Source organism: Macrotis lagotis, chromosome 8, assembly GCF_037893015.1.
Source record: "Macrotis lagotis isolate mMagLag1 chromosome 8, bilby.v1.9.chrom.fasta, whole genome shotgun sequence".
NCBI classification, from domain to species: domain Eukaryota; kingdom Metazoa; phylum Chordata; class Mammalia; order Peramelemorphia; family Peramelidae; genus Macrotis; species Macrotis lagotis.
Window position 1 is genome coordinate 65,575,137 of NC_133665.1, and position 23,899 is coordinate 65,599,035.

At 41.1% G+C, this 23,899-nt stretch overlaps 1 protein-coding gene across 2 annotated transcripts; it reads left to right on the forward strand.

Annotated features, from left to right (window-relative positions):
- Positions 1-7,881: 7,881 nt before the first annotated feature.
- TEDC2 (tubulin epsilon and delta complex 2) lies at positions 7,882-22,643 on the forward strand. Of its 2 annotated transcripts, XM_074197431.1 has the most exons (10): positions 7,882-8,169; positions 8,354-8,452; positions 9,291-9,346; positions 9,594-10,113; positions 10,841-10,894; positions 12,499-12,589; positions 13,023-13,152; positions 13,318-13,419; positions 14,196-14,401; positions 14,945-22,643. In XM_074197431.1, exons 1-10 carry the CDS (start codon positions 8,144-8,146, stop codon positions 15,089-15,091), a joined length of 1,431 nt encoding a protein of 476 aa, XP_074053532.1. In that variant the 5' UTR covers positions 7,882-8,143; the 3' UTR covers positions 15,092-22,643. The 2 variants fall into 2 exon arrangements, with proteins under 2 accessions (XP_074053532.1, XP_074053533.1); XM_074197432.1 differs by lacking the exon at positions 8,354-8,452 and having other exon boundaries at positions 7,884-8,169.
- Positions 22,644-23,899: the final 1,256 nt, after the last annotated feature.

A 23,899-nucleotide genomic window follows, 5' to 3' on the forward strand; every position in this document is an offset into this window, starting at 1 on the left:
ATGACAATAATACCTAAATTAATTTTAATTATTAACTATTCATAAGTAAATGTTAATTTACTTATTCAGTAATGTGCCAATTAGACAACCAAAGAAATATTTTATACACCTAGAAAAATAATAGTAATTCATCTGGGAGAATAAAAGGTAATGAATTTCTAGGATAATAATTTTAAAATAGTGAGGAATAAGGGGAACTTATCAGTACCAGATCTCAAACTGTACTACAAAGCAATAATCATGAAAATGATTTGGAACTAGTTTAAAAAAGAGAGAGGTCGATAATAGAACAGATTAAGTATACAACATACAGAAACAAATAGCATAATTGCTAATAAATTAAAGACTCCAGTACTTTGGAGGACTTATTATTTGATAAAAACTGATGGGGGAAAATTGGACAGGAGATGATCAGAAATTCACAACATACACCAAGATAAGCTCCAAATGGATATATGATCTAGATATAAAAGATCATAATCTAAACAAATTTAAAGACCAAAGAAGTTCTTTTTTTAGATCTGTAGAGAGAGGAAGGGTTTGTGAAAAACCAAGCAGTAGAAGGAATCACACAATATAAGCTGGACAATTTTTTTAAAGGTACATAAACTTTAAAAGAAAAGCAAGCTCCACTAAAGTAATTTGCAGGTACATGTACAAGTCCTCTTTCTGTTACATAACATATTTTAAAATGATGTTTTTATCTAAGATTTAAATTCAAATTATTTTTTTAAACCTCAAACAAAATTGCAATGAGCTTCCTGAGAAGTTAGTAGGATCTTCCTTAGAAATCTTCTAGGGGACAACTAGGTGGCGCAGTGGATGGAGCACTGTCCCTGGAGTCAGGAGGACCTGAGTTCAAATTTGACCTCAGACACCTAACAATCACCTAGCTGTGTGTCCTTGGGCAAGTCACTCTTTTTGGACAATTTTTGATTACATAAAACTAAAAATATTTTGAACAAAGAAATCTCATGTTATAAAAACAGGACAGAAATAGATAACTGGGAAAAATCCTTCTCCTCCTCTTCCTCCTTCTTTCTTCTTTGGAGACTAGGTATTTGTATCTTGCCCTATTTGAAAGTACAGTGGCCACTCATGGGCTTTATGACATTTTGGTTCAGCACTGGGCTTTGGTCTGCTCCATTTGTAACCTGGGCTACTACACCTCCTTAGAAAGCCTGGTGACTCCTCACTTCCAGGAAGGGATCACCCCATTGGTGCCATCCTTACTATAGAACCCTTTTTGGCTTAGCTCTTTGCAGCTCAGAACTTCTGGGCTTGAGGGATCAATTAGTCTCATCCTTCTCAGAAGTAGGATAACAGGGTTTTACTACCACACCTTGCACCAGGAAGTTTTCAAAGGAAGAAATTCAAGCTATCATCAACTTTAGGAAAAAATGCTCGAAATCACTAATAATCAGAGAATTGAAAATTAGAAGAACTTTGAGATTCCTTTTCACAAGTATCACTTAGCAAAACTGATGAAAAAGAAAAATGACAAATATTGGAGAAGTTAGGGGAAAATAGTTACATTAGTGCCTTGTTGGTAGGCTTCTGAATTTGTCCAAGTCATTCTGAAAGTTGCAAAAATCTGCAAGTTCTTTAAACTTGATATATCACTACTATATCAATATGTCCAAATAAAGAGTAAAGGGATCTATATGTAAAACAATATATAGTAACATTTTTGTGTTAAATTTTAGTCAAAAATTAGGAGTCCTCCTGTTGGGCAATAGCTCAACAAATTGTGGTAATATGATTGTAATGGAATATTTTTATGCCAAAAGAAATGATGAAATGGAGTATTTCAGAGGAAACTGGGAAGACCTTTCTGAAACAATAAGAATAAACTAAACAAACTAGGCGAATAATTTATGCAGCAATAACATAATAGGGACAAACAATTCTGATCAATACAATGATAAACCGCCAATCCAAAAGATAAAATGCACCACTAACTTCCTACAAGATAGATGATGAAATTAAAATGAAGGCTCATGTCTTTGAACATGACCAATGTAGGACTTTTTCTGGCCGTGGACTGAGGAATTTGTTTTTTTCATTAAAAATGTTTGGGAGTAATAAACAGATTAATAAAAAAAAGAGAAAGCATTTTTAATGAACTTGGTGTGAACAAAGTCTAGACCTTTCTACTGAATCAATCAATTACAGCCTTTGGAAAAAGTTCCTGATCAATTTAGAAGTCTTTGAGAGCCAGTGGATAAATGTAATGATGTTGCATAGGAAATGTATTTCAATTAGTTGAGGAGACTTGCATTACACTCTGTGGGTCATGTATAAAATCAGCAAGCTAGTTTGGAATTCAGCATTCAAATGTCTAGGAACTTAGCAGTGGAACCCATTTCAAACAAACTCTCTCACTATAAAAGGAGAAACTTGTAAACTTTGGAGGACCAGCTGATTTGGACTTTTTCATCAAGTCCTAGCTGGGTCTGCAGAACAATCATAACTTAAGGCACTGTGCATCCAGAGCAATTTAGAAACAAGAAAGATTATTTTAAATACTTTACAAGGATTAAAGATTCACCATTCCCCAAGGAGAATTTAATGAGTATCCCGTGAAGAGAAAAAAAAGGTTTCTAGCAATCAGGGTTCCAGGTGTCTCTTCTGATTTGTGTCTCTTCCAACGTATTCCTTTCAATATCCTCACTTGTAATCATCTTCTAAATAACAATCAGCAGTTATTATCTCCCCCAAATCAATTCACTGAGAAGAGGTGATTAAACACCTATTATGAGATGATATGTCTATCCTAGGAGGCAACCATGTGAGTTTGAAAGACTGAAATTCCTGAATCTTCTTTAGTTGATATAGGCTTCACCCATTCCACTTGTTGGAAGAAAAATAACCATTATCAAAAGAATGAATCCAGTCTGTTGCTTAGGTTGCGAGAAGATATGAATGGGATTTGTTAGACCATAGAACTGAGGTAAAATGCCAATTTATCAGTCCCACAGTTTCATATTTTAATGTTTTAAAACATTCTTCTAGGGAGAGTGTAACAATAATTAGAAATTATTTCTATTGAATGTTTAAATCTTTGCTAATATATTTCTTGAGCTTTTTGTGTTAAGTATTTCTTTTGTGTAGAGGAAACCAAAGTTACCCTATACCTGATTTATATTGTATATTCATTGAGTACCTTTTTATTTCCCCCTGTCTCTTTCTGAAGAGACTAGAGTGAAACTTAACCTTTAAGTAATTTTCCATGGAGTTCCAAGTTGATTCATGTGAAAAAGGACTAGAGAGTTTGAGAAAGACCCTAATTCTTCATTTTAGAGGTTAGTGTCTCTCAGTACTGAACCTGGTCCACATATGTAGGAATCAAAAGTTGAAAGGAGCCTTTTAGTGGAAAGAAGACAAGTGCCCCTGGGCTCAATAGCAGATCACTTTTATTCACTTTGGAAGCTAAGGAGCCTCCAAAAATTACAAAGGGAGAAACAACATTGTGAGACACTGGCAGAGATGCAAGATTTGTGCATGGACACCAGGATTGAGGTTATCAATTTTCTTTTTCTTTTCCCCTGAGGGAAATTTTTAGTGGCCATTCAGGTGCAAAGAATAGAGCTTTTCTCCAGTTGAACTGAAGCTTCCTGGACTCAAGTCACTATTTGGGTTGGTAGGAGAGGTTTACAGAATCAGATTTTCTAGGCTGATAAAATCCAAGCCATTCTCTGTGGACAGAAGACTAGTGTTGCGGAAGGGATTAATCAGGGAGCAAATGTAGAGATCAAAATGAGAACTCCCAGGTGTTAGAGATTGGCAGCTATTGGTAGCCAAACTGATCAGTCAGTGACGAGAAGACCAATTATCTCTCCTCATGTTTTCCCAGCTTTCCCTGTTTATAATCTAGGGAATCCTATATATGCACAATTCCTACTAATTGCACTCCATGATCTGTGAATTTGTACAGTTTTGAAAGCCTTTTTGCAATTAAAAAAAACAGAGAAGGTAGTCTGGAAGAATTTGGGGAAATGGATGGGCACAGGGGTACGTATGGGAGTCCTTTGCCTTAATTTTACCTGTTTCTAACAAAGTGCCTATAGTATATTGATTATCTGTTTCCCTTGAACAAAGGAGGTCATTTGGCAGATTGGGAAAATTTTAGATTTGGGATTGGAGCTATGGACTTCCTATTTTAAAAACTACTTCTGACTGGAGGAATCCTAGTGCTGCTTTCCAGAAGATATGAACTTTGATAGATCTGTTTAGATAGTGTAAAGCCTAGGTGAAAGTGAAAAGTGCTTTATATAGCTAATGAGGGCCAATTCCTTAGGATATATTCAGATTTGCCCTTCCTGTTGGGATTCAGATAGCCTTTCCTATATTCCCTATCTGGTTTCTTTTCTTTTTAAAAATTATTGTTAATTAAATTAATTTTTTCAGTTGTCAATCATTTATTTTTCTTTGGGGAAGGTGTGAAGCAAAAGCAAAACCCTTCTAATATGCATAATCAAACAAAACTAATTCTTAGATTGACCATGACCAAAAATGTGTCACATTCAGCATATTGGTCTAATACCTCTCTATCAGGAGGTGAGTAGTATTCCTTATCAGTGGACCTTTATAATTGTTATTATTATTGGTTTTTGCAAGGCAATGGGGTTAAGTGACTTGTCCAGGGTCACATACAAGGTCTAGGTAATTATTAAGGATCTGAGGCTGGATTTGAATGCAGGTCCTCCTGACTCCTGGGCTGGTGTTGGTTGCCAGGGGTTGGTGTCACCAATTTAAGATTGAGGGGCCTTGAATGGTGAAAGAATTCGCATACAGCCCTGGGATTATAAAAATTGCTCAGGATTTATTATTCAAACCTGCAAAATATACAGAGTAAAATCATTTCTCCTCTTGGTAGTTTTGGACCAGGTTTTTATAGTCTTGCCCACTCTCTGGGTGCAGAAAGGTCAGGAGACTGTGGGCAATGGGGAAATCCCTCCCCCCCTCCACATAACTGAAACCAGGTTAAAAGACTTGGAAGATGGCAGTTGGGAATGAGGAGACATTACAAATTTATATTTACAATGAAGCAAAAAGAGTTAATTTACATCACAGGAGCAGTTAACATTTAAAATTTAACAGTATAAAGGATACAAAATCTGTTTCCAATTACAAATCTATGTTCATAACTTCCTGCATCATATTCTTATAACTCCCTGCATGATATCCACTGTAGCACCTAGCTGCCCCCATAATTATTATTGATCATTGCATTAGTTGTAGTTTTTAAGTCTTTCAAAATTCAAAATAAAAATTTTACAATACTAATGTTGTGGTAGAAATTATTCCTGTCTAATTTAAATGTAATACATATAGGCTTGGCAAACAAATGTAAGAATAATATATAAAAATTCACACATCACCCTTTAGTCTAAACACTCTTCATTTTACCCATGTATTCAGAACCTTCCAATGAAGTACATGAGTAAGGGAAATTCATGTGCTTGGGGTAACACAACTCTGAAATTGTAAACTTTTTCATCCCCAGAAACTGTTGGACAGAAAGTCATTTTGGAATTGTCCATTAAAATTTCTTGAGTGACATATAGTTTCTTTGTGGAATACATGCTTCTGTAGCTAAGCTCAGGTGATCCACACCTGAATGATATCTCATTGGGCAAAGCTTAAACTAGCAGACAATCTAGTTGTGTTCTTGGATTCTCTTCCTTCCAGTCAGTCCTCTGGATTTACAATTTAACATCAACTGTTGCATCCTTCATTTCCAGCTTCCAGTGAAGATGATTCAGTTCTGAAATCCATCCTTTCACCTACTTCTCTTATCTTTCCCGCCTTAGCATTTGGTTAATAACCAAAATTTTATCTTCCATTTGTAACTAGATAAATTCAATTTGAACCATAGTCAGAGAATAATTCTGGTATCCATGTTATTGTTGTTGTTCAGTAGTGTAAGATATAGCCCAAGTTTAGAAGCCCAAATCATTGAGACTCTCATTGAATGGCCAACCATAAGTCCCTGGTGTAAGCCTCACTTGTTCATTGTTTGGGCCCAGATTGGCTCAGAGTGAACATAAAAAGAATCATTTCTGTTTTGGTCAGAAACCCTGAAGATCTTTCCCTCCCAGATTGATTAAAAAAAAACAACAAAGCAAGGTAAAAGAGTTAATTTTTTGGGTCTTGTTTCTTACCTAACTTTAATCACCAAATGGGCATTGCCTCAGGCAAACTGAGTCCTTAATGACCTTAGACCATTGAGAAACAGGTTTGGATATACTGTGCTGTTGACAATTTGCCACCAGGAAAACATATACTGTTGTTTTGCAGAGTTGGGAGTACTCTAGTGCCTTGCTGACATGGAAGGGACCCATATCCATAAAACCAAGGACTCCTCACAGCATCCAGATGTCAAAAGTCCTGTCTCAAATCAGGTCAAGGGGAGAACAGGTCTGGGAAAGGCAGCGTTTTTGCACAACATTCCCCTCACTATAGTAAACATAATGCACAAGTTGTGTCATCATGTATATAACGACTTGGTCTTCCTCCGTCCACTACTAGCTTTAAGAGACTTAGGTCTCCCATTGTATCCAGGGCCATCTCAGGCCACTGAGACCACATGTGCATCATCTCCCTTACTTGCATGTCATAGCTTCAACTCCCTGATATCATGGTTCTCTTCCAGAACTAAAGACAAAGACCAATTCAGTAGTGTCTGGCTCTTTTTTTTCCCCTTAGGTTTTTGCTAGGCAAATGGGGTTAAGTGGTTTGCCCAAGGCCACACAGCTAGGTAATTATTAAGTGTCTGAGGCTGGATTTGAACCCAGGTACTCCTGACTCCAAGGCCGGTGCCCCATCCACTATGCCACCTAGCCACCCCTCTTTTTTTTTAAGAAAGATTTTATTTTGAGTTTTACAATTTTCCCCCATTTTTGCTTCCCTCACCCCTGAAGGCATTCTGTTAGTCTTTACATTGGTTCCATGTTATACATTGATCTCTCATATGATCATATCCTTAAGAAGTGTCTGTCTCTTCTGGACCCCATTGGGGTTTTCTTAACAAGTACTGAAGTGGTGGCCTTTTCTTTTGATTATTTTACAAATAATATATTTTTTATTTTTTATTTTATTTTTTTAGGGTTTTGCAAGGCAATGGGGTTAAAGCAAATGGGGTTAAGCGGCTTGCCCAAGGCCACACAGCTAGGCAATTATTAAGTGTCTGAGGTAGGATTTGAACTCAGGTACTCCTGACTTGCCCAGGGTCACTCAACTAGTAAGTGGAGCCACCTGGCTGCCTTATCATCATCTCTATCCATTGTGTTCTTCTTCCTCTAGAATCATTACCTTCCTTTAAGACAGGGCTCAGGTGCCCCCCCGCCCCCACTTATGTCCCTTTTTGCCCTAAGTATCTTAACAGAGGAAAAAATAAATAGAAAACTAGCAGTTTTGCCAATGAAACTAAGGCAGGCAGGCGCGTGGGTGCAATCTTTCACTCCCTGCTTTGTTGTTATCAATATATCACATATATTACAATGAAGCGGTGTGGCCTTTTGCGTTCCTCCCCCCCCCCCCCTCCCGTCCCCTCCCCCTCCCGTCCCCTCCCCCTCCCGTCCCCTCCCCCTCCCGTCCCCTCCCCCTCCCGTCCCCTCCCCCTCCCGTCCCCTCCCCCTCCCCGCCTCCCGAAGCGGAGGGCCGCACTTTTACCATCCCCGTGGCCCGCCTGAAAGCACGTGGTGTGTCATTCTCCCAATAGTAAGGACCGGCGGAGACTTAAGCGAAAGCACCCGCGCTCGGAAGCGCGGTTAAGGTTATTCCCTCCTCCCATTTTGCACCCCGCCCCCACCACGGGGGAGGGGGGAGGGCTCGGCGGGCCGAGCCAAGTCCTGGCAGGGGTGTAGAAGACGGAACTGCCTGTCGGGGCCCGCCGGCGTCGCGGACTGCCGAGCCCTTCGCGGTCTCCCCGCCTCTGCTCGCTGATCCCCAAGCCGCAAGCTTGAGCCGTTTCTCCCCCCGTACCCCCAGCCTCCGGTTCGGGTCGGGGGGCGCGGAGGAGCAACAGGACCTGGAAGGGGCGGGGCCCTGGCCGGGCCGCGGCAGTTTTCCCGCCTTGCTCGGGCGGCAGGTGTGAGCCCGTGGGCCCGGCGCGGCCGCCCCCGCTTCCGCTTCCGCCATGCTCCCCGCCGCCTGCTCCCGCAGGTGAGGCCCGGGGCCCGGGCTGGCGACCCGACTCCGGCCTGGGAGTCCCCGAGTCTTCCGGGGGGCCGGGCCGGGGAGGGGGAGGGGAGAGGGGGACGCGGAGGAGGGCGAAGCCGGGAGGAAGGGGCCGCGGGGGGCCCGGAGAGCTGAGGTTGCCCGCGGGCGGCGCCCGGCTTCCTTCCAGGCTGGTCGCCGAGCTGCAGGGAGCCCTGGCCGCCTGTCGGGAGAAGGAGGAGGAGCTGGAAGGGGCCGTGGCCCGCTGCCGAGCGCTGCTTCAGCCCTGGTACCGCCCCCTGGGGAAGGGTCGCCGCCCCGCCCCCCCGCCCCCCCCCCCCCCCGCCGGGGGCCGCGCCTTGCTCTGATCCGGACACTCAGCTGGGGCGTCCCACCATGCGACACCCCACCCCAGGCCTCCGACCCCCAGGCCTGCGGCGGCACCCCACCCCAGGCCTCCGACCCCCAGGCCTGCGGCGGCACCCCACCCCAGGCCTCCGACCCCCAGGCCTCCGGCGGCACCCCACCCCAGGCCTCCGACCCCCAGGCCTCCGGCGGCACCCCACCCCAGGCCTCCGACCCCCAGGCCTGCGGCGGCACCCCACCCCAGGCCTCCGGCGGCACCCCACCCCAGGCCTCCGACCCCCAGGCCTGCGGCGGCACCCCACCCCAGGCCTCCGGCGGCACCCCACCCCAGGCCTCCGACCCCCAGGCCTGCGGCGGCACCCCACCCCAGGCCTCCGGCGGCACCCCACCCCAGGCCTCCGACCCCCAGGCCTCCGGCGGCACCCCACCCCAGGCCTCCGGCTGCACCCCACCCCCAGCCCTCCAGTTGCCCTCATGAGACCCCTCCGAATCCAAATCCATTGTTCCGTTTATGACGGTGCTGATCCTTCTCTAGTGCTAAAGACTCCCTTGTAGAGAGAGAAAGGTTCAAGAATTGGTCCCTAGTCTTAAAGGATTCGCATTTCAACTCTGCTATGCTAAGCCAATTCTAAAATCTTAGGGTTTTGGTTACCTTATTTTTCAAAATGGTAAGAAATATTTCTCATTGCTACTGTGATTTTGAGGAAAGCTCTTTAGAAATTGTAAACGGTGAAATGTTCACCGGTTCTCTCTCCTCCCAGGGATGTGCCTTCTGCCCCAAGCCCTGAGCCAGCCCAGAGCACAGAAACCAAACCTGGTGAGTCTGGGTCTGGGTCTCTCCTCTTAGGGCTCTGAGCAGAGACAACGCAGGCACCAGAGGGTTGGAGCTTGGGTGGGTAGGAGAGAGCTTTGCTTTGCCAAGCTGGTAATGAACTTAGGCCTTTCCTGGAAAGCAACAGATTGGGAAAGACAGATTGTTTAACAGCTTAAGTCTGCAGGGGGAAGTAGGTCGGATTGAGAGGGCGAAGAAGGTGGTCTTAGGAAGAACTCTTCCTGATTTCTAGCTTTCAAAGCATGCGAACCAACTCCCAAAGACCTCAAGGAATTGGAACTGCTGACCCAGGCCCTGGAGAAAGCCCTTCGGGTCCGGAAAGGCATCTCCCAAGCCCAATCAAAGGAGAATGCCTCTAGTGGGAAAACTGCCCTTCCACCGCCCACTGCCCAAGAAGGCCCTGGGGCCAGGCCTAGAACTTCAAATCCAAAAGCCTGTGTTCCAACTAAGCCTCCAATTACTTCTCAAAGAACCAGCAGTAGGGTGAAAAAGCCTGCCAGAACCTCCTCACATAGGGGCAGGGCCCCTGGAAATGCTCTCAAACATGCCAGACAGCCAGACAGCTCAGCAGCCGTAGAGGAGCTAGCTCAGCCCTGCCCTCTACCTTCCCAGGGCCAGGTTCCAGGGCTCCCAACTTCTACCCCAGTTTCAGTCTTAAAAGAAGCAGGTGCTGTTGGGCCCAACCCTGGACCAGAACAAGAAAAGACCCAGCCAGGTGATATGTCTGAGGCCTTCACGCTCAAGGAGAATGGGTAGGTTTCTTGAACCCTGCATGGCATGATTGAGGTTTTGCAAAGGTAGCTGAAATGTTATAGACTTTAACCCAATCAATTTAGACCTTTTGGGGCCCTCAGAAGAAAAGGGAAGCCTAGTTGATGAAGAAAAGTTGAAACATAACCTTTGGATGTCATGTAAAGGTTAACAAGGCCCTTGAAGGCCCACACTTTCCAGTCCTGTTCCTTTACTCTCAGAATATTTTTCAGGTGCCTTAGCCTGGCTTCTCTTTCCAAGGGGAATTTTTTTTGGGTATTTCTCCCTTAACCAGATCCAGAGGTGCCAGGCTGTTATTTTCAGACTACTCAGGTTCAACCATGAGATCCAGAAGCCTTATGTTTACTATGAAGCCTGATACTTGGCTTCAGTGAGATTAAACCCTTATTACTCTTGGGGTCAGGTCCATATTGACTTTCACTTTGCTGCAGTGGCTCTAGCTAGAGTCCTGTGAAATTGCCTGGCTTCCTGTCATCTGGACACTTCTTCCCAACTCAGCCAGTCTTGGCCCTTTTGTTCATTTCTGCAATCTTGTTATTGGGAGCCACCAGCCTGTGACCTCCCAGAGTGGCCCCTTCCTCTATCAGAGCTCCACTGATGAAGAGATTAAGGGGGGGTAGATAGGTCTACTCTCCCTTGGCCCTTGATAAGAGGAGAACCCAGGTCTTGAGCATGGCAGGAGCCCTGAGTGGTGATTTCTTTTTGCAGGACACAACTGAAGCTGCCTCTGCTCTATAAGAAAATTGCTTCCAGGAATTCTAGGTGAGGTTGCTCATTAGGCCCCTTAAAAATAGCCACTTCCAGATGGGTAACAGGGAGACTCTCAGAAGCCTTAGGCCAAGTTCCAACCCCTTAGCTTCAGAAGATCTAAACCAAGCTCTCCCACTCCCATGCCCTCTTTTTTGTGGGGGGGGGGGCAAGGATTAAATGACTTGCCCCAGGTCACATAACTAGGTAATTATTAAGTGTCTGAGGTCCGATTTGACCTTTGGGTCCTCCTGACTCAGTGCTATATCCGCTGTACCACCTAGCTGCCCTTCATGCCCTTTTAATAATTTCCACTCAGTGACCTTTTCAATTACTTTGTCCTTTGAAGAAGAAGTAGAGAAGGGGACAACTGATTAAAGTTCCACAGTGAATTGTTGGTAGATTTGTCACATCAAACCTAGGATCCCCTAGGTTCCCCAGACTACTGCCTATACCAGTATGATAAAGAAGGGGATTTGATTAAGAAGGGGAGTTTATTCCTTTTGTTGTTGGGTCACAGTTGTCAAACTCTCCTACAAAACTCCCTAGAGCTAAATTAAAACCTAATTGGGAAATGATTAATAAATATTGTTCCGTGTATGTAATAGTTTTCATGGTTTTTTAAGTCAGTTGCAGCCAGCAGGGATCCATTTCTACTTGAATTTAATCCCACTATCTTGAATAGTCTCCTTTGTTGCTGTGATCCGAGGTACATTTTTTTTACTGAAAATTTCCAGAATTTCAACCTATACCTTCTTTGATTTCTACTTTCCTCTTTTCCTCTTCTCTGAGCAAGTTAGCCTACAAAGACTTTGGACAATTAGATTATCTGCATCCATAAGACATAGATGATTTTTTTCCCCAAAAAACTATCACCTCCATTCAAAGCCATTTTCCTTAAAAATAACTCTTTGTTCCAACTCAACCCTTCCCTTTAATCAGAAGACCCTCAGACTCTAAACCCATTGCATGGCTCAGAGGAAATACCAAGAATTAGGGATGGAGGCACTCAAACTAGACCTTTCTTATTTATCAGGGGTTTGCTTGAATCATCTGGTTCCAGTTAAGTAGTTGTTAAATTTTATTGTGAGCATATACACCTCAGAAATCAGCAAAGGCAGCAAATTGATTTTTTTGTCCAGATTTAAGAAAGTGATGGAGATTAATAAAGGTTAATAATGCAGAATAAACTTAAAAGAATGCTGTACATTTTTTGGAAAACCACTTGTTAAATATTTGCCCATGTACTCCCATGCACCTGTTGTATACAGCAGAACTGGAAAGCTGTTTGAAGTGAGCTGAGTTTCATCATCTCTGTTTAGCAATGTTGTTCTGTCATTTCAATTGTATCTGAGTCTTCATGACTCCATTTTTGGGGTTTTCTTGGCAAAGATACTGAAATGGCTTGCCATTTCCTTTTCCAGTTCATTTTACGGGTGAGGAAACTGAGGCAAACAGAGTTAAGTGACTTGCCCAGGGTCACATCACACAGTAAAGTGCTTGAGACTGGATATGCACTCCAGACCTGGTACTTTCTCCACTGTGCCACCTAGCTGCCATGCTTGCTGTCTTATACCTGTACCCTTGTGCATTTTGTCGTGTATTTGTGTGTGTCTTAGCTTATGGACCCAGGTCCAGCACTCCCAGTCCTGTGTTGATGCTGATGTGGCTGCTGCCAAAGCCTGTTTCCTGGAGAGAATGAAGATGACTGTATCCTTGCCAGGTGCATGATGACTGGGCTGGGAATGCCCAGATTCTTGCTTGGGGCAGGGATTGTAAAAACCAAGGGGAAGAGCTCTTCGACTAATGGGAGATTTGACTAAAAGCCATAGCTACTGATATCACACTCTCCCTTGGGATGGTGGGAGACCCCAGCTGGCTCTTAGTGGAGCCAGAGGGGCTCCATTCCTTATACAGTAATACTCACTGGACCCCTTACTAGAAGCTGTTTGTCAGTGGATTGCTCACTGCTGCCTTGGGGAAACTAGGGGCAAAGGGGCAAATTAACCATCTGCCACAGACTCTCTGTCTCTCCCTGGAGCACACCTGTTGTGATCTGTAAAGGATAGGGGTAGACCCCTGAGATTGAGATGAAAGGGAAAAAGATGATGCCTCAAGAAAACTTTCCCTGACTTGCTCTGAGTTTGACTTGCCTGGCCCGGCAGTCAGTCTTGCTGAGATCCAAGAGGAGGTGAATCACTTGGACCAGGCCTGCCACATTCTGACCCAGCATCTGGAAGAGACACTAGACATGCATGGGGAGGCAGATGCTGGTGAGAAAGGAGGGTCTCAGGACTGTATGGCCCTTACTTGGCTGAAGAGGAAAGGGGAAGCATGAGCTGGTGTTGGGAGGGTCCTAGGGGAAGGATGGAGTTGTTGGGAGGGTCCTAGGGAATGGATTTAATTCATGACTTCTGAAGTCTTCCCCTCTCCTGCAGCCTCTTTGAGCTGTGAACAGGAATATCATCGTCTGGTTACCCTGGAAGGACTGCAAGCTATTGTAGAACAGCATTTGCTTAGACTACGAGAGCTTCGAGAAGGTGAGGCTCCCTGGCAGGCCACCAGAGGTAGACAAGATTGAAGTCTGCATAAGGGTCAACTTGTACTTGCCTCCTAAGCCTTGCCCTTCAGTCCCAGGCCAGATGGGGGAGGAGGTGTGTAAGGAGTGAATAGCACTGCCAGGTCTCTTGTCTTTGATCTGTGATCTGGATGGATAGGGAGTACTAATGGTTCCAACCATTCCTTCTTGAGAATAGGGTAGGTTCATCTTGAGATTGTCATTCACTTTGAGACTGGGTTCTAATATATGAGTTGGTGTATCTTGTGGCACAGTGTTTGTATTTTTCAAATATAATTTTATATCTTTTTCTTCTTAGAGAGTCATCCTTATAGCAAAGGAAAAAAAGGAAAAAAGCTTGTCAAAGCTAGTCAATAGATCAATTAGATCTGATGGTTCTATACCCATAATCAATCCCCCATGTTTTCAGAGAAGGAAAGGGTGTGTTGGAGGGGGTGGGGGGATAGGTGTGGGTGTGGTTAAAGTTGATCATGAGCATTTTGGTGTCATCAAAAAGTCATCAATCTTAGAGTCAGACCTGGGTCAATTACATACCTAGCCTTACAGTCTTTTTTAAATCTATACTTTCAAGTACCATTGAAGTGAGTGACAGCTATTATCATCTGGTGCTTTGGGAGGAGAGATTAGCTAAAGGGCTCATTGCTATACTTGTGTGGTGAGCACACTCTCCCAACCATTGCTGCTGGGAGTGTGAAACTCTGATTCCCTTTTCTCTCTCCCATTCTTCCTTTCCCACAGCGGAGGAACACTGGTTGGGGTCCAGGCCTGTAAACAGATCTACTTGGGGCTCAGTCCAATGTTTAAGAGGAAAAGGATCCAGCAGATTCTCGTCTATTCCATTGTCCCAGAGTCATCTTGTCTACTCCAGTGTCCAAGAGCTACAGACTATGACAAATCTCAGGCTTCGTGTGGCAGTGCTGAAGCAGCAGATCCACCTAGAAAAGGTGCACACCTGTTCTGCCCTGTCCTGATATGGTGGCAAGAATTCCCGTTGACTTGCTTATCTCCTTACTTGATCTCACTTTTTATGAACTTGTATCTTTGTGGACTTAATGGTATTTGACTGGGAGGTCAGATGAGAAAATTCTGTCCTCTAGAGAAGAAATAATTTAGGGATGTGGAACTAGATCCTTTGCATGTGGTTTCTTTTTCTTTCTGGCAGCATTTACCCTCAGCAAGATTCCAAAAAATGCTTGTTAACAGAATCTGGCACAATCTTAGGGGTTTGTTGAACCAGAGTATGTTGAGTCCTGTACATGATACAAACATGTTCACATCTGGTTTCTGCATTTTTTGTGATGCAGTCACTAGATTTTGTTTTTGTGTTTTTAATTTTTTAATCTGGGTCACAGGATGGAAAAGTGTTTTTCTGATACTCAGGGTATAAGGGGTTTATGAGTGTTTTTACATGGGTACAGCTCCATGATGGGAGGCTGGAGGATTTAGAACCCTTGTTTCTGAAAGTCTTTTCTCTGTGACACTCCCAGGTTCTGATGGAAGAACTTCTCCCTCTGGTGAGATCTGAGAACTCTGCTGACCCAACTCAGTTGTCACTGTACCGTGCTATCCATAGCCAACTCTGTGAAGCTGGGGAGCGCTTCTCCATACTGGTGAGAGATGAGCCATCTGTCTGAACCTGGCAAGGCCCTATCATCTAACAGTCCAAGTTGGGCCCTTCCTCCACTGAACATCGTGATATTCCTATTGTCTCATCATTTATTAGCCAGTGACCTTTGTTTTCTATTGCCTGGGAAGTCTTGAAAGCCATATGGGAACATTAAGCATCATAGTTGATCTCTGCCCTAATTCCTGATCCATCTGTCTTTTTTGCCTGGTCCGGGATCTTGATCCAGGAGTCTAGGCTGAGGATAGGGAGGTGTTTATTGTTTGTATAAGGGTATGGCTCCTTGGGGAGAGGAGAGGATGGGAGGGGACTGAAGGCTGTATTGATTAATACTAATAATCTAAGCAGGAAGAAAAAGGGAAGCAGTAGCCTAGAAATGGGCATGGGTTCTTGTGCTACAGGTGGGGCTCTTAGCAAGAGAAAAAAAGGCTGAAATTGCCCCAAGACAGAGCCTGCTTCAGGAATGACCAGCACAGCAAAGATACTTGTAATTTACTGAAAGGCACAGTCATCCTTCAGGTTAGGATCAGTTGAGGGAGCCTTCCAGGAAGAGGTGGACTTCAGGTAGGGCTTGAAGAATAGATGAAGTTGGACAGAGTGAGAGAGACAGGGGACAGAATTAGTAAAGGAGAAGAGATGGGAAGGCCTGGCAATTTGGAGGGAGGCCAAGAAGGATGGAAAGCAGGAAATGGGGCCAGAGGGAAAGGGCCTCAAAGGCCAGGCTAAGGGGTATGGACTCGATTGAGGAAGTTATGAAAGGAGCTAAGGGGAGGTCCTAAGTTGGACTTTAATCCTAGCACTGTGCCTTACTTTCTACATAACAGTTTGTTCATCTGCACAGTGGGGAGAATATCATTTGTATAACTTACATACTTATATAAAGTACTTTGGAAATGTTGGTTTTGTCCATATTTAGTAAAGGTATATGAGCTTCAAACTCAGAATTTCTGACTCCCTGAAACATGCAGTGATTTTGGTTCAAGCTTGTTGTTTTGGATTTATTTTTTTTATTTTAAATAAAGTTTTATTCCAAACTTAAACATCAAAAATTAAGCATTTCTAAGTGCACAGACAGGAGAACCCCAAAAGAGAACTTTATGCAGAACCTTTTTTTAAAAAGGACATCATAAATTCAACTCATTAGTTTCTTTCTAAAATTCTATTTTTTTATTAAATATTTATTTATTTTCCCAACTACATGCAATGGTAGTTTTCGACAATCATTTTTTGCAAGGTTTTGAATTTCACATTTTTCTCCCTCCCTGCCTTCCTCCCCCTTACAGAAAGCAATCTAATTTAGATTGTACATGTATAATCATGCAAACGTAGATCTATATTAAACATTCAACTCATTAATTTCAAAACCATTCTGTTTGTGCTTCCTTCTGAACTTCTGGTTCCTTTGTGTATTAAAAATGTTTCATTGGCCCTTCTTTTTTTAAGGTTTCACATGACTACTTCTCTATTTCTCCCCTCCATACATACATACACACACCTCTGAAATTAAAAGCAAAGAAAAAACTAACACATAAACATCAAGCAAAACAGTTCTATAAAATGACATCTTGAAGCTGTCATCTTTGTCAGGAGATGATAACATTCTGGTTTGTAAGCCTCTGGAATCACATTGCTTTGTCTAGAAATTACTAGGTTTTTTAAAAGGTATTTTTCTTAGCAATGTTTTGTCATTATACAAATTATCCTTCAGGTTTCTCTGAATCCATCCCTTTCAATATTTATGATAGCAGGATCATATTCCATTACATTCATAAGCCATAATTTGTTCATTCCCTAATTTGTTGGCACCATCTTTGTTTACCATTCTTTGATACAACAAAAAGTTGTGCTATAATTATTTTTGTGTATATCTTCTGATTCTTTTAACTTTTTGGGAATCTGTCTAATAGTGATATGACAGGGTCAAAGGATTGCACAATTGAGTGACTTTTTTGTTTATAGTTCCAAATTGCTTTTCATAATTGTGGGTTCCGAACGATCATAACTTCACCAATAGTGCATTAGTGTGCCTGTCTTTCCATTCCTCTCCAGTTGTCATTTTCACTTTTGTCATTTGATTTAATTCTAATTTCTATTGCTAATAGTCATTTGGAGCATTTTTTCATATGGTTGTTGATAATTTGCCTTTTTTGTATTGAGTGGCTTGTTCATACCCTCTTATCACTTAGCTGTTAGGGAATGACTTTTGTTCTTATATATTTATATCAGTTAACCTATGTCTCTGAGCTTATGCCTGTAGCATTAGTGCCCTATTTGCTTTTTCTGTGGAAATCTACATTGTATTAGTGAGGCTTCATTTTAAAGATAAGGAAACTGGAGCCCAGGGAGAAGAAATAATGGGCTCAAAGTCATTCAGGTAATAATCTCAGCTAGGATTTGAATCAGACTGCACTCAGTAGTGCTCTTCCCATCACACCCTATTATGTTCCTGTCCTTGAAAACATTTGTTTCCCTTTTGCCCATCTGCTTGAATTTGCAGAACATCCCCCATGTCTACCAGTCACAAAGCCCTTCATTCACAGTTGTCTGGGAACCCATTTGGCAGACCACAGGCTTTCAGACTTGATTTTCTTTCTGCATGAAAAGGGAGCTGGGTACACAAAGGATCATTATAGATCATTATATTCAAGGAACAAGATTCATCCCTGAAGGGAGAGGAAAAACTGGAGAAATGGACCAACTCTTACTATTGGAAAGCATTGTATGTTGGTGTATTATACCTATTTAATTGTATGTTAGTATATCAGTATAACTATGTGATGAATTGTTGAAGGGAATTGTATGTCAGTATAATTATATTTAATATATTGATGGAGGAGATTGTATGTTGTCAGTATAATTGTATGCAATATTTTGTTGAAGGGAACTGTGTAGTATAACTGCATATATAATATACTATTAGAAGGAATTGTAGGTTGGTATAACTATATATATAAAGTGCTTATATTTTATAACTGAATGAATGGAATGTATTTTTAGTTTGTGGGTGAAGAGTAGCTTTGCTGGGGAGTATATGAACTATGAAGCATCTTAGTAGGTGGAACCTTGCCAAAGTGGAGATGACGGATGGTGAGGGTGGACCCTGGGAGGGGCCTGAGAGGGGGATCTTCTTTGAAGCAGAAAACAATTTAAATTTATCTTGGAGACTGAGACCCTCCTAGAACAGGATGGGGGAAATTTCTCTCCTAAGGCAGCATGGTGGTTGGCCTCCAGACAGAGATAGGCCTGGAGACAGTGAAGTAGGACCTGGGCTAGCACAAGAAGCTATAGTATTTTGGAATAATATTATCCAGCCAGGAAGTAGCAGGATAGATTCAGGGAATTTTACATTTTATTTAGGATAAATATCAAGTAATCAAGGATATTTTTATTTTTCAAATTAAGGAAATTTAACTAATGAAAATTTTGAAAATGTCAAAGTAATTACTTCTTTGATTTTTATATGTTATCTTCAAAAAACCTCTTTAATATGATATGGTAATAACTAAGGCTGCAAAGCACTGAATAGGTTTGTAAAAGGCCTAGAAATTTGAAAAAAATTAAACCAACCTCAACTAGTGTTCATAGCACTAACTTTAGGAACAGATATGCCATAACCAAAATAATGTCTTTTAAGCTCCCAGTTAATAGGGGGAACACTTTAAATTAGTTGGTAGATTTTCATATTCCTGCCAATGTCTAATGTCTCAGCAGTTTTTCATTGTAGTTAGTTTTATAAGTCTGCTCCAATCAGTCAATTCCAGTAATGACAGAGTCTAGGAGTGAGTAAAATGAAGTTATTCTCTCTTCTTTTTTAGTCATGTCTTGTATCAAAAGTGTCTTTCATATCAGTGGGTGTTTTTCTCTGAACTGGGGAAATTGGTCCATCATTTCCCACACACCTTCTCATATTGTAATTGAATAGAGATTAAAAATATTCTGGACTACTTTTCATCAGAATTAAATAGTTACACAGATTTCTGCCTCATGCCATTTACAATATGGCATTCAAAGAACCTTATTTTTACTACCACCTAGAGAAGAGAATAACTGACTTTTTAAAGTGTTAAAATGAATTGCCATGAATTTAGTTCATGGATAAGGCATCTAGTTTTTATTTTATTATCATCAAGGAGAACTGCCTTGAGAGGCTTATAAAATGATGGACTAATTGCCTTTTTTTTTTTAAATAGCAGCCACTGTGTCTCTGCATGATCTATCTGGTATTTAAATATAAAACACTGACTTTCAAAGATCTTAACTCGATTCCTTCCTGCCTTTCCAGGCTTCCTACACTTGACTCCTACCCATACTCTACAATTCAGCTCTAATGGGCTACTTGCTGCTCCTCACAAATGACATGCCATCTTCACTGGTTATCCCCAATGTCTAGAAGGGTCTCCTTCCTCACAACTGCTTCCCACTTTCTTTGTCTTCCATCAAGACTCAGTTCCAATCTGACCATCTGCAGTTCTTGGTTCCCTTTGCTGCTAAGTCCCTTTTCTGATTGTTTATATCTTTTGCCTGTACACGGTTTGCATGTTGTTTTCTCCATTGGACCATGAGATCCTTGAAGGTAGGGTCTGTTTTTGTCTTTTTATCTCCAGAGCTTAATAAATAGTAGGTACTTAATAAATGACTGTTGACTGACTGACTTCCAACTTTAAGTGAAAAGGGACTTTGGTGAAATTTTCTCTCCTCCATCACATCTGAATAACACCCCCAAAGTTAAATTGTTCTATTAATTTGATGTGCATGCACCTATTAGGACAAGGTTCAAAGGGCATAGCAGAGTACCTAAAGTATTTTCATTATTTATGTTTCATTTGAAATCTCAGTAATCCACATATAGCTAGCACAAATATTTTTTCATTCATCCTCACAACAAATGCTGGGAAGGAGGTAGGTGCTATTGTCCCATTTTACTGATTTTACTGAGGCAGACACATGACTTGCCTGGATCACAGAGCTAGTAAGTGTCTAAAGCTGAATTTTAGCTCAGCTCTTTCTGACTTACAGGTCCAATTCTCTCTTCAGTGCCACTAAATTGCCTCCAAAACAGACATCATAAATGAACAGACCATTTTAAGACTGCCAAAGACAACATTTTTAAGTGGTAAAAAATAAACAGCATCAATTAATCTCTAAATAGACATGAAATGTTCAACTTGTTTATTATCCAAATACTGTACCACAATAGACATTTGTTTATAGTGTTCACTGTCAGTAGTAATGTTGGCAATTATTGGGATGATTGTTTTATTTGACTTAGAACCAATCTTTTGTTGAATGATATTTTGCAAGGCCACAATTAAATCATTTTGGATGCAGTTACTTAGAACTTTGAAGAAATTGTTTCACATGGTTTGTCATTAATAGAACAGTTTTTGGAATGTATTAACAAGATTCAGAAATAAGCTTTTCTCAAAATTGGCAACTTTTTCATTGAGACCCCTGAATAGTCTCTCCTACTTTTTGCCAAATATAGCAAGTCAACTTACTACCTTTTCATCATGGAAGTCTTGTTCAGATATATAACTCTGCTGGGTCTCTTTTAATGGGAACTGTCTTATTTTCAGAGTACCTCAAAGCAACTCCCCACAAACCTATTTCTAGGAGAGTCCTGATGACATGCAGTGGAGGTGACTTTCAGAATGACTTGAGAGCAGAGACATTCTGCAACTTAGGAGGCTCTTTGGTTGGCAATAGAAACATTAAAAAAGGCATTAGTCAATCTTCATCCCAATTCTTGCTTGGTAGTATTCTATTCTTAGTTTGAATTCTTCATGTCTGGGGAAGAACAGTGCTATAAGGAGGAGCTTTGAACCCTTCCCCTCTTATACTAATATGTGGCCTAGTGAAAATGGGCCACAGTTTTTTGTCTAAATGTTCTTTAAATTTTAGGTGAAGGAATTGGAAATTTTGACCTTGTAAGTTGAAAGGTTAGCAGAACAAATAGTCTAGTATTTGCTGAGTTTGCATCAATATCTTGAGGAACAAATGACTTAAAATTCAATTCAGCAGTAGTTGAATAAAGGACCCATAAGGCAAGCAATAATGCTGCATATGGATTTGAATTTGGTGGGACCAATATTGTGTAGAAACTGCTAAGTCTGAGTGTGCTCTTCTCAGAAGACTGGTGTCCTATAGGGGAAAATATGCCCCTGAAGTATGGAACAGAAATGTTCATATGATCTTGCTATTTTTTTTTTTTTAGTTTTTTAGTTTTTACAAGGCAGTGGGGTTAAATGACTAGCCCTAGATCACATGGCTAGGTAATTATGTGTCTGAAGCCAGAGCTTGCTATTTTCTAAAGTAAATATCCTTCATTCACAATAGCAAATGGTTATAGTAACCTTATATTTGACAAATGTAAAGTTTTAGACTTGTTGGATAAGTTATGTGGTAAAAATAGGGAAAACTGGAAGGCAGTCTGAAAGAAATTGTGTATAGATCAATATCTTACACAATAAAGTCAAAATGGATACATGACCTAGATATAACAGGAGCTATTATAAGAAAACTGGAACATGGAATATATTACCTATCGGATTTATGGATAGAAGAATTTATGAATAAATGAGAGGTAATACTGAGATATAAAATGGGTAATTTTAATTGTTTTTATACAAATAAAACTTAATTTAGCCAAGGAATTTTAGAAGGAAAGCTGGAAATTGGGAAAAGTGAAGAGAACTTTTCCCAATGATAAATGATCAAAGTGATAGTTTTTTTGTGAAATAAAAAATGTGTAATATCAAAATTAAATCATTGATTAGAGAAATACAACTCAAAACAACCTTGAGATATCTCATGCCTATTAGATTTTCTAAAATAATAGGAAGGGGAAATGACAATGTTGGAGGGGAGGCAGAAAAATTGGGACACTAATACTGTTGAGGAACTGAACTGATCAACCATTTTGAGAGCAATCTGGAATTTTGCTCAGAGTTTTAAAATTGCTTGTATACCCTTTTCCCCAGTAATATTACTGTTAGGTCTGTTTTCCAAGGTGATCATGGAAGGAGGAAAACAAACCTTATATGTTCTAAAATATTTATAACAGTTGTCTGTGGTGGCAAAGAACTGAAAATTGAGAGGATACCCATCAATTGGGGAATGACCAAGTTGTATATGAATGTGTTGGAATACGACTGCTCTGTAAGAAATGACAAACTGGTTGATTTTTAGGAAAAAATATGGAAAGACTTGCATGAAATGAGTAAAATGAGCAGATTCAAGAGAATGTTGGATACAGTAACAGCAATATTTGAAAAATAGTTTTAGATAACCAAGTTATTCTGTGAATATTATACACTCAAATAAACTAGAAAGGACCTATGAAGGAAGATGCTATCCACCTCCAAATAAATATTATATTGAACTGGTAAATCAAATACATAGTTTTACATACATTTATAAATCTGTGTCATTTGGTGGCCTTCTCTAGAGTGTTGTGAGGAGGGACAGGGAACTTAAAATGTAACAAAGTTAAATAAAAAATCAAAATAAAGTAATAATTTAATTTAAAAAATAAATATCCCTAAAAAACTAGTGTCCTTTCATGGGCTATTTTCTAATTACTTCTACTTTTATACAGGTTGAACTAAGAAACTGCTAGAAAATATGCACAATCTGGACTCACAATGACCTTTAGAAAATTAAGATTGTTTCTTTCTGAGTTAGCTTTTCCCAAGTCCCTAACCCACACAAGTCATACTAGTTTTTCCTTTAAAAGCTCCTCAGGTCACTGAATTAGCTTCCTTGTCAGCGTCATAATAGAGTCAGGGGCTTCTCAGAGGTCAGTAGCAGGAACAAGGAACTGTCCACAAAGGGATGATCACTGTTTCCTCAATTAAGGATCCTTGTCTTTCTTTGGGTATTTTATTTCCTTCCAATCTTAAACCTGAGGTACCAGCCCATCTTTGGGCTATGTTTGGATAGTCTGGCCTAATATGCCAGTTGGGTGTGTGATGTCTTTGATTTGGAATTAAGATATATAAAGTCTGCTTTATTTTGATCATTTATCACTATGCTACAGACTGGAACTGGTGATAAAAATTATCTTCATTTAAATTCTTAATAGAAGAGCCCAAATATATGTTTCAGTATTCATATTGAGTTTTCTCCTTTAAAAATCTTGATGAATTGAGACATTTTAAAATCAAAAGGTAGCTAATAATTCACTTAAAACGTAATTCCATGGTCTCATGTTTCCATTAGTCCAGTACAGGTGGCAAATGATGGCTGTTAACAATAGTGAGAAGGGAAGGGGACAATCAAAGGTCTCCACTAGGAAGTGATGGCTTTCTACCTATTTTTACTTCTATAGTAGCACTTTGGTACTATTTTTTTTTTTTAGGTTTTTGCAAGGCAAATGGCGTCAAGTGGCTTGCCCAAGGCCACACAGCTAGGTAATTATTAAGTGTCTGAGATCGGAATTAAACCTAGGTATTCCTGACTCCAGGGCTGGTCCTTTATCTACTGTGCCACCTAGCCACCCCTCACTTTGGTACTAATTACTATACAGCAGCAGTCCACACGTGAATGGAGTAGGTGAAAATATGTTTGGGCACACCCACACATTTTATGCCTTCAGGTGACAAGCTGTAGGAGGACAACCCAAATTTCATCACTGGGTTAGTCTAATTGCAGCTGGATTAGGTGAGTGAGGAGTGTCTGATGAATTTTCCAATTACAGTAATGTACCAATCTACCTAGTTTCCACTTTTGTCATTGGATTGAGGACCCACATAAAATCAGAGTACTGAAGATTCCTTTTTCAAAGGTGTCTTCATTTCTGGCACTCTGTTTTATTCTA

What these genes read in the sequence shown, in the direction of transcription:
- TEDC2 (XM_074197431.1), top strand. Translation starts at nt 8,144, where the DNA reads ATGCTCCCCGCCGCCTGCTCCCGCAG. An exon ending in CCCGCCGCCTGCTCCCGCAG is followed by an intron (nt 8,170 to 8,353) that starts GTGAGGCCCGGG and finishes GCTTCCTTCCAG; the next exon opens with GCTGGTCGCCGAGCTGCAGG. An exon ending in AGCAGATCCACCTAGAAAAG is followed by an intron (nt 14,402 to 14,944) that starts GTGCACACCTGT and finishes TGACACTCCCAG; the next exon opens with GTTCTGATGGAAGAACTTCT.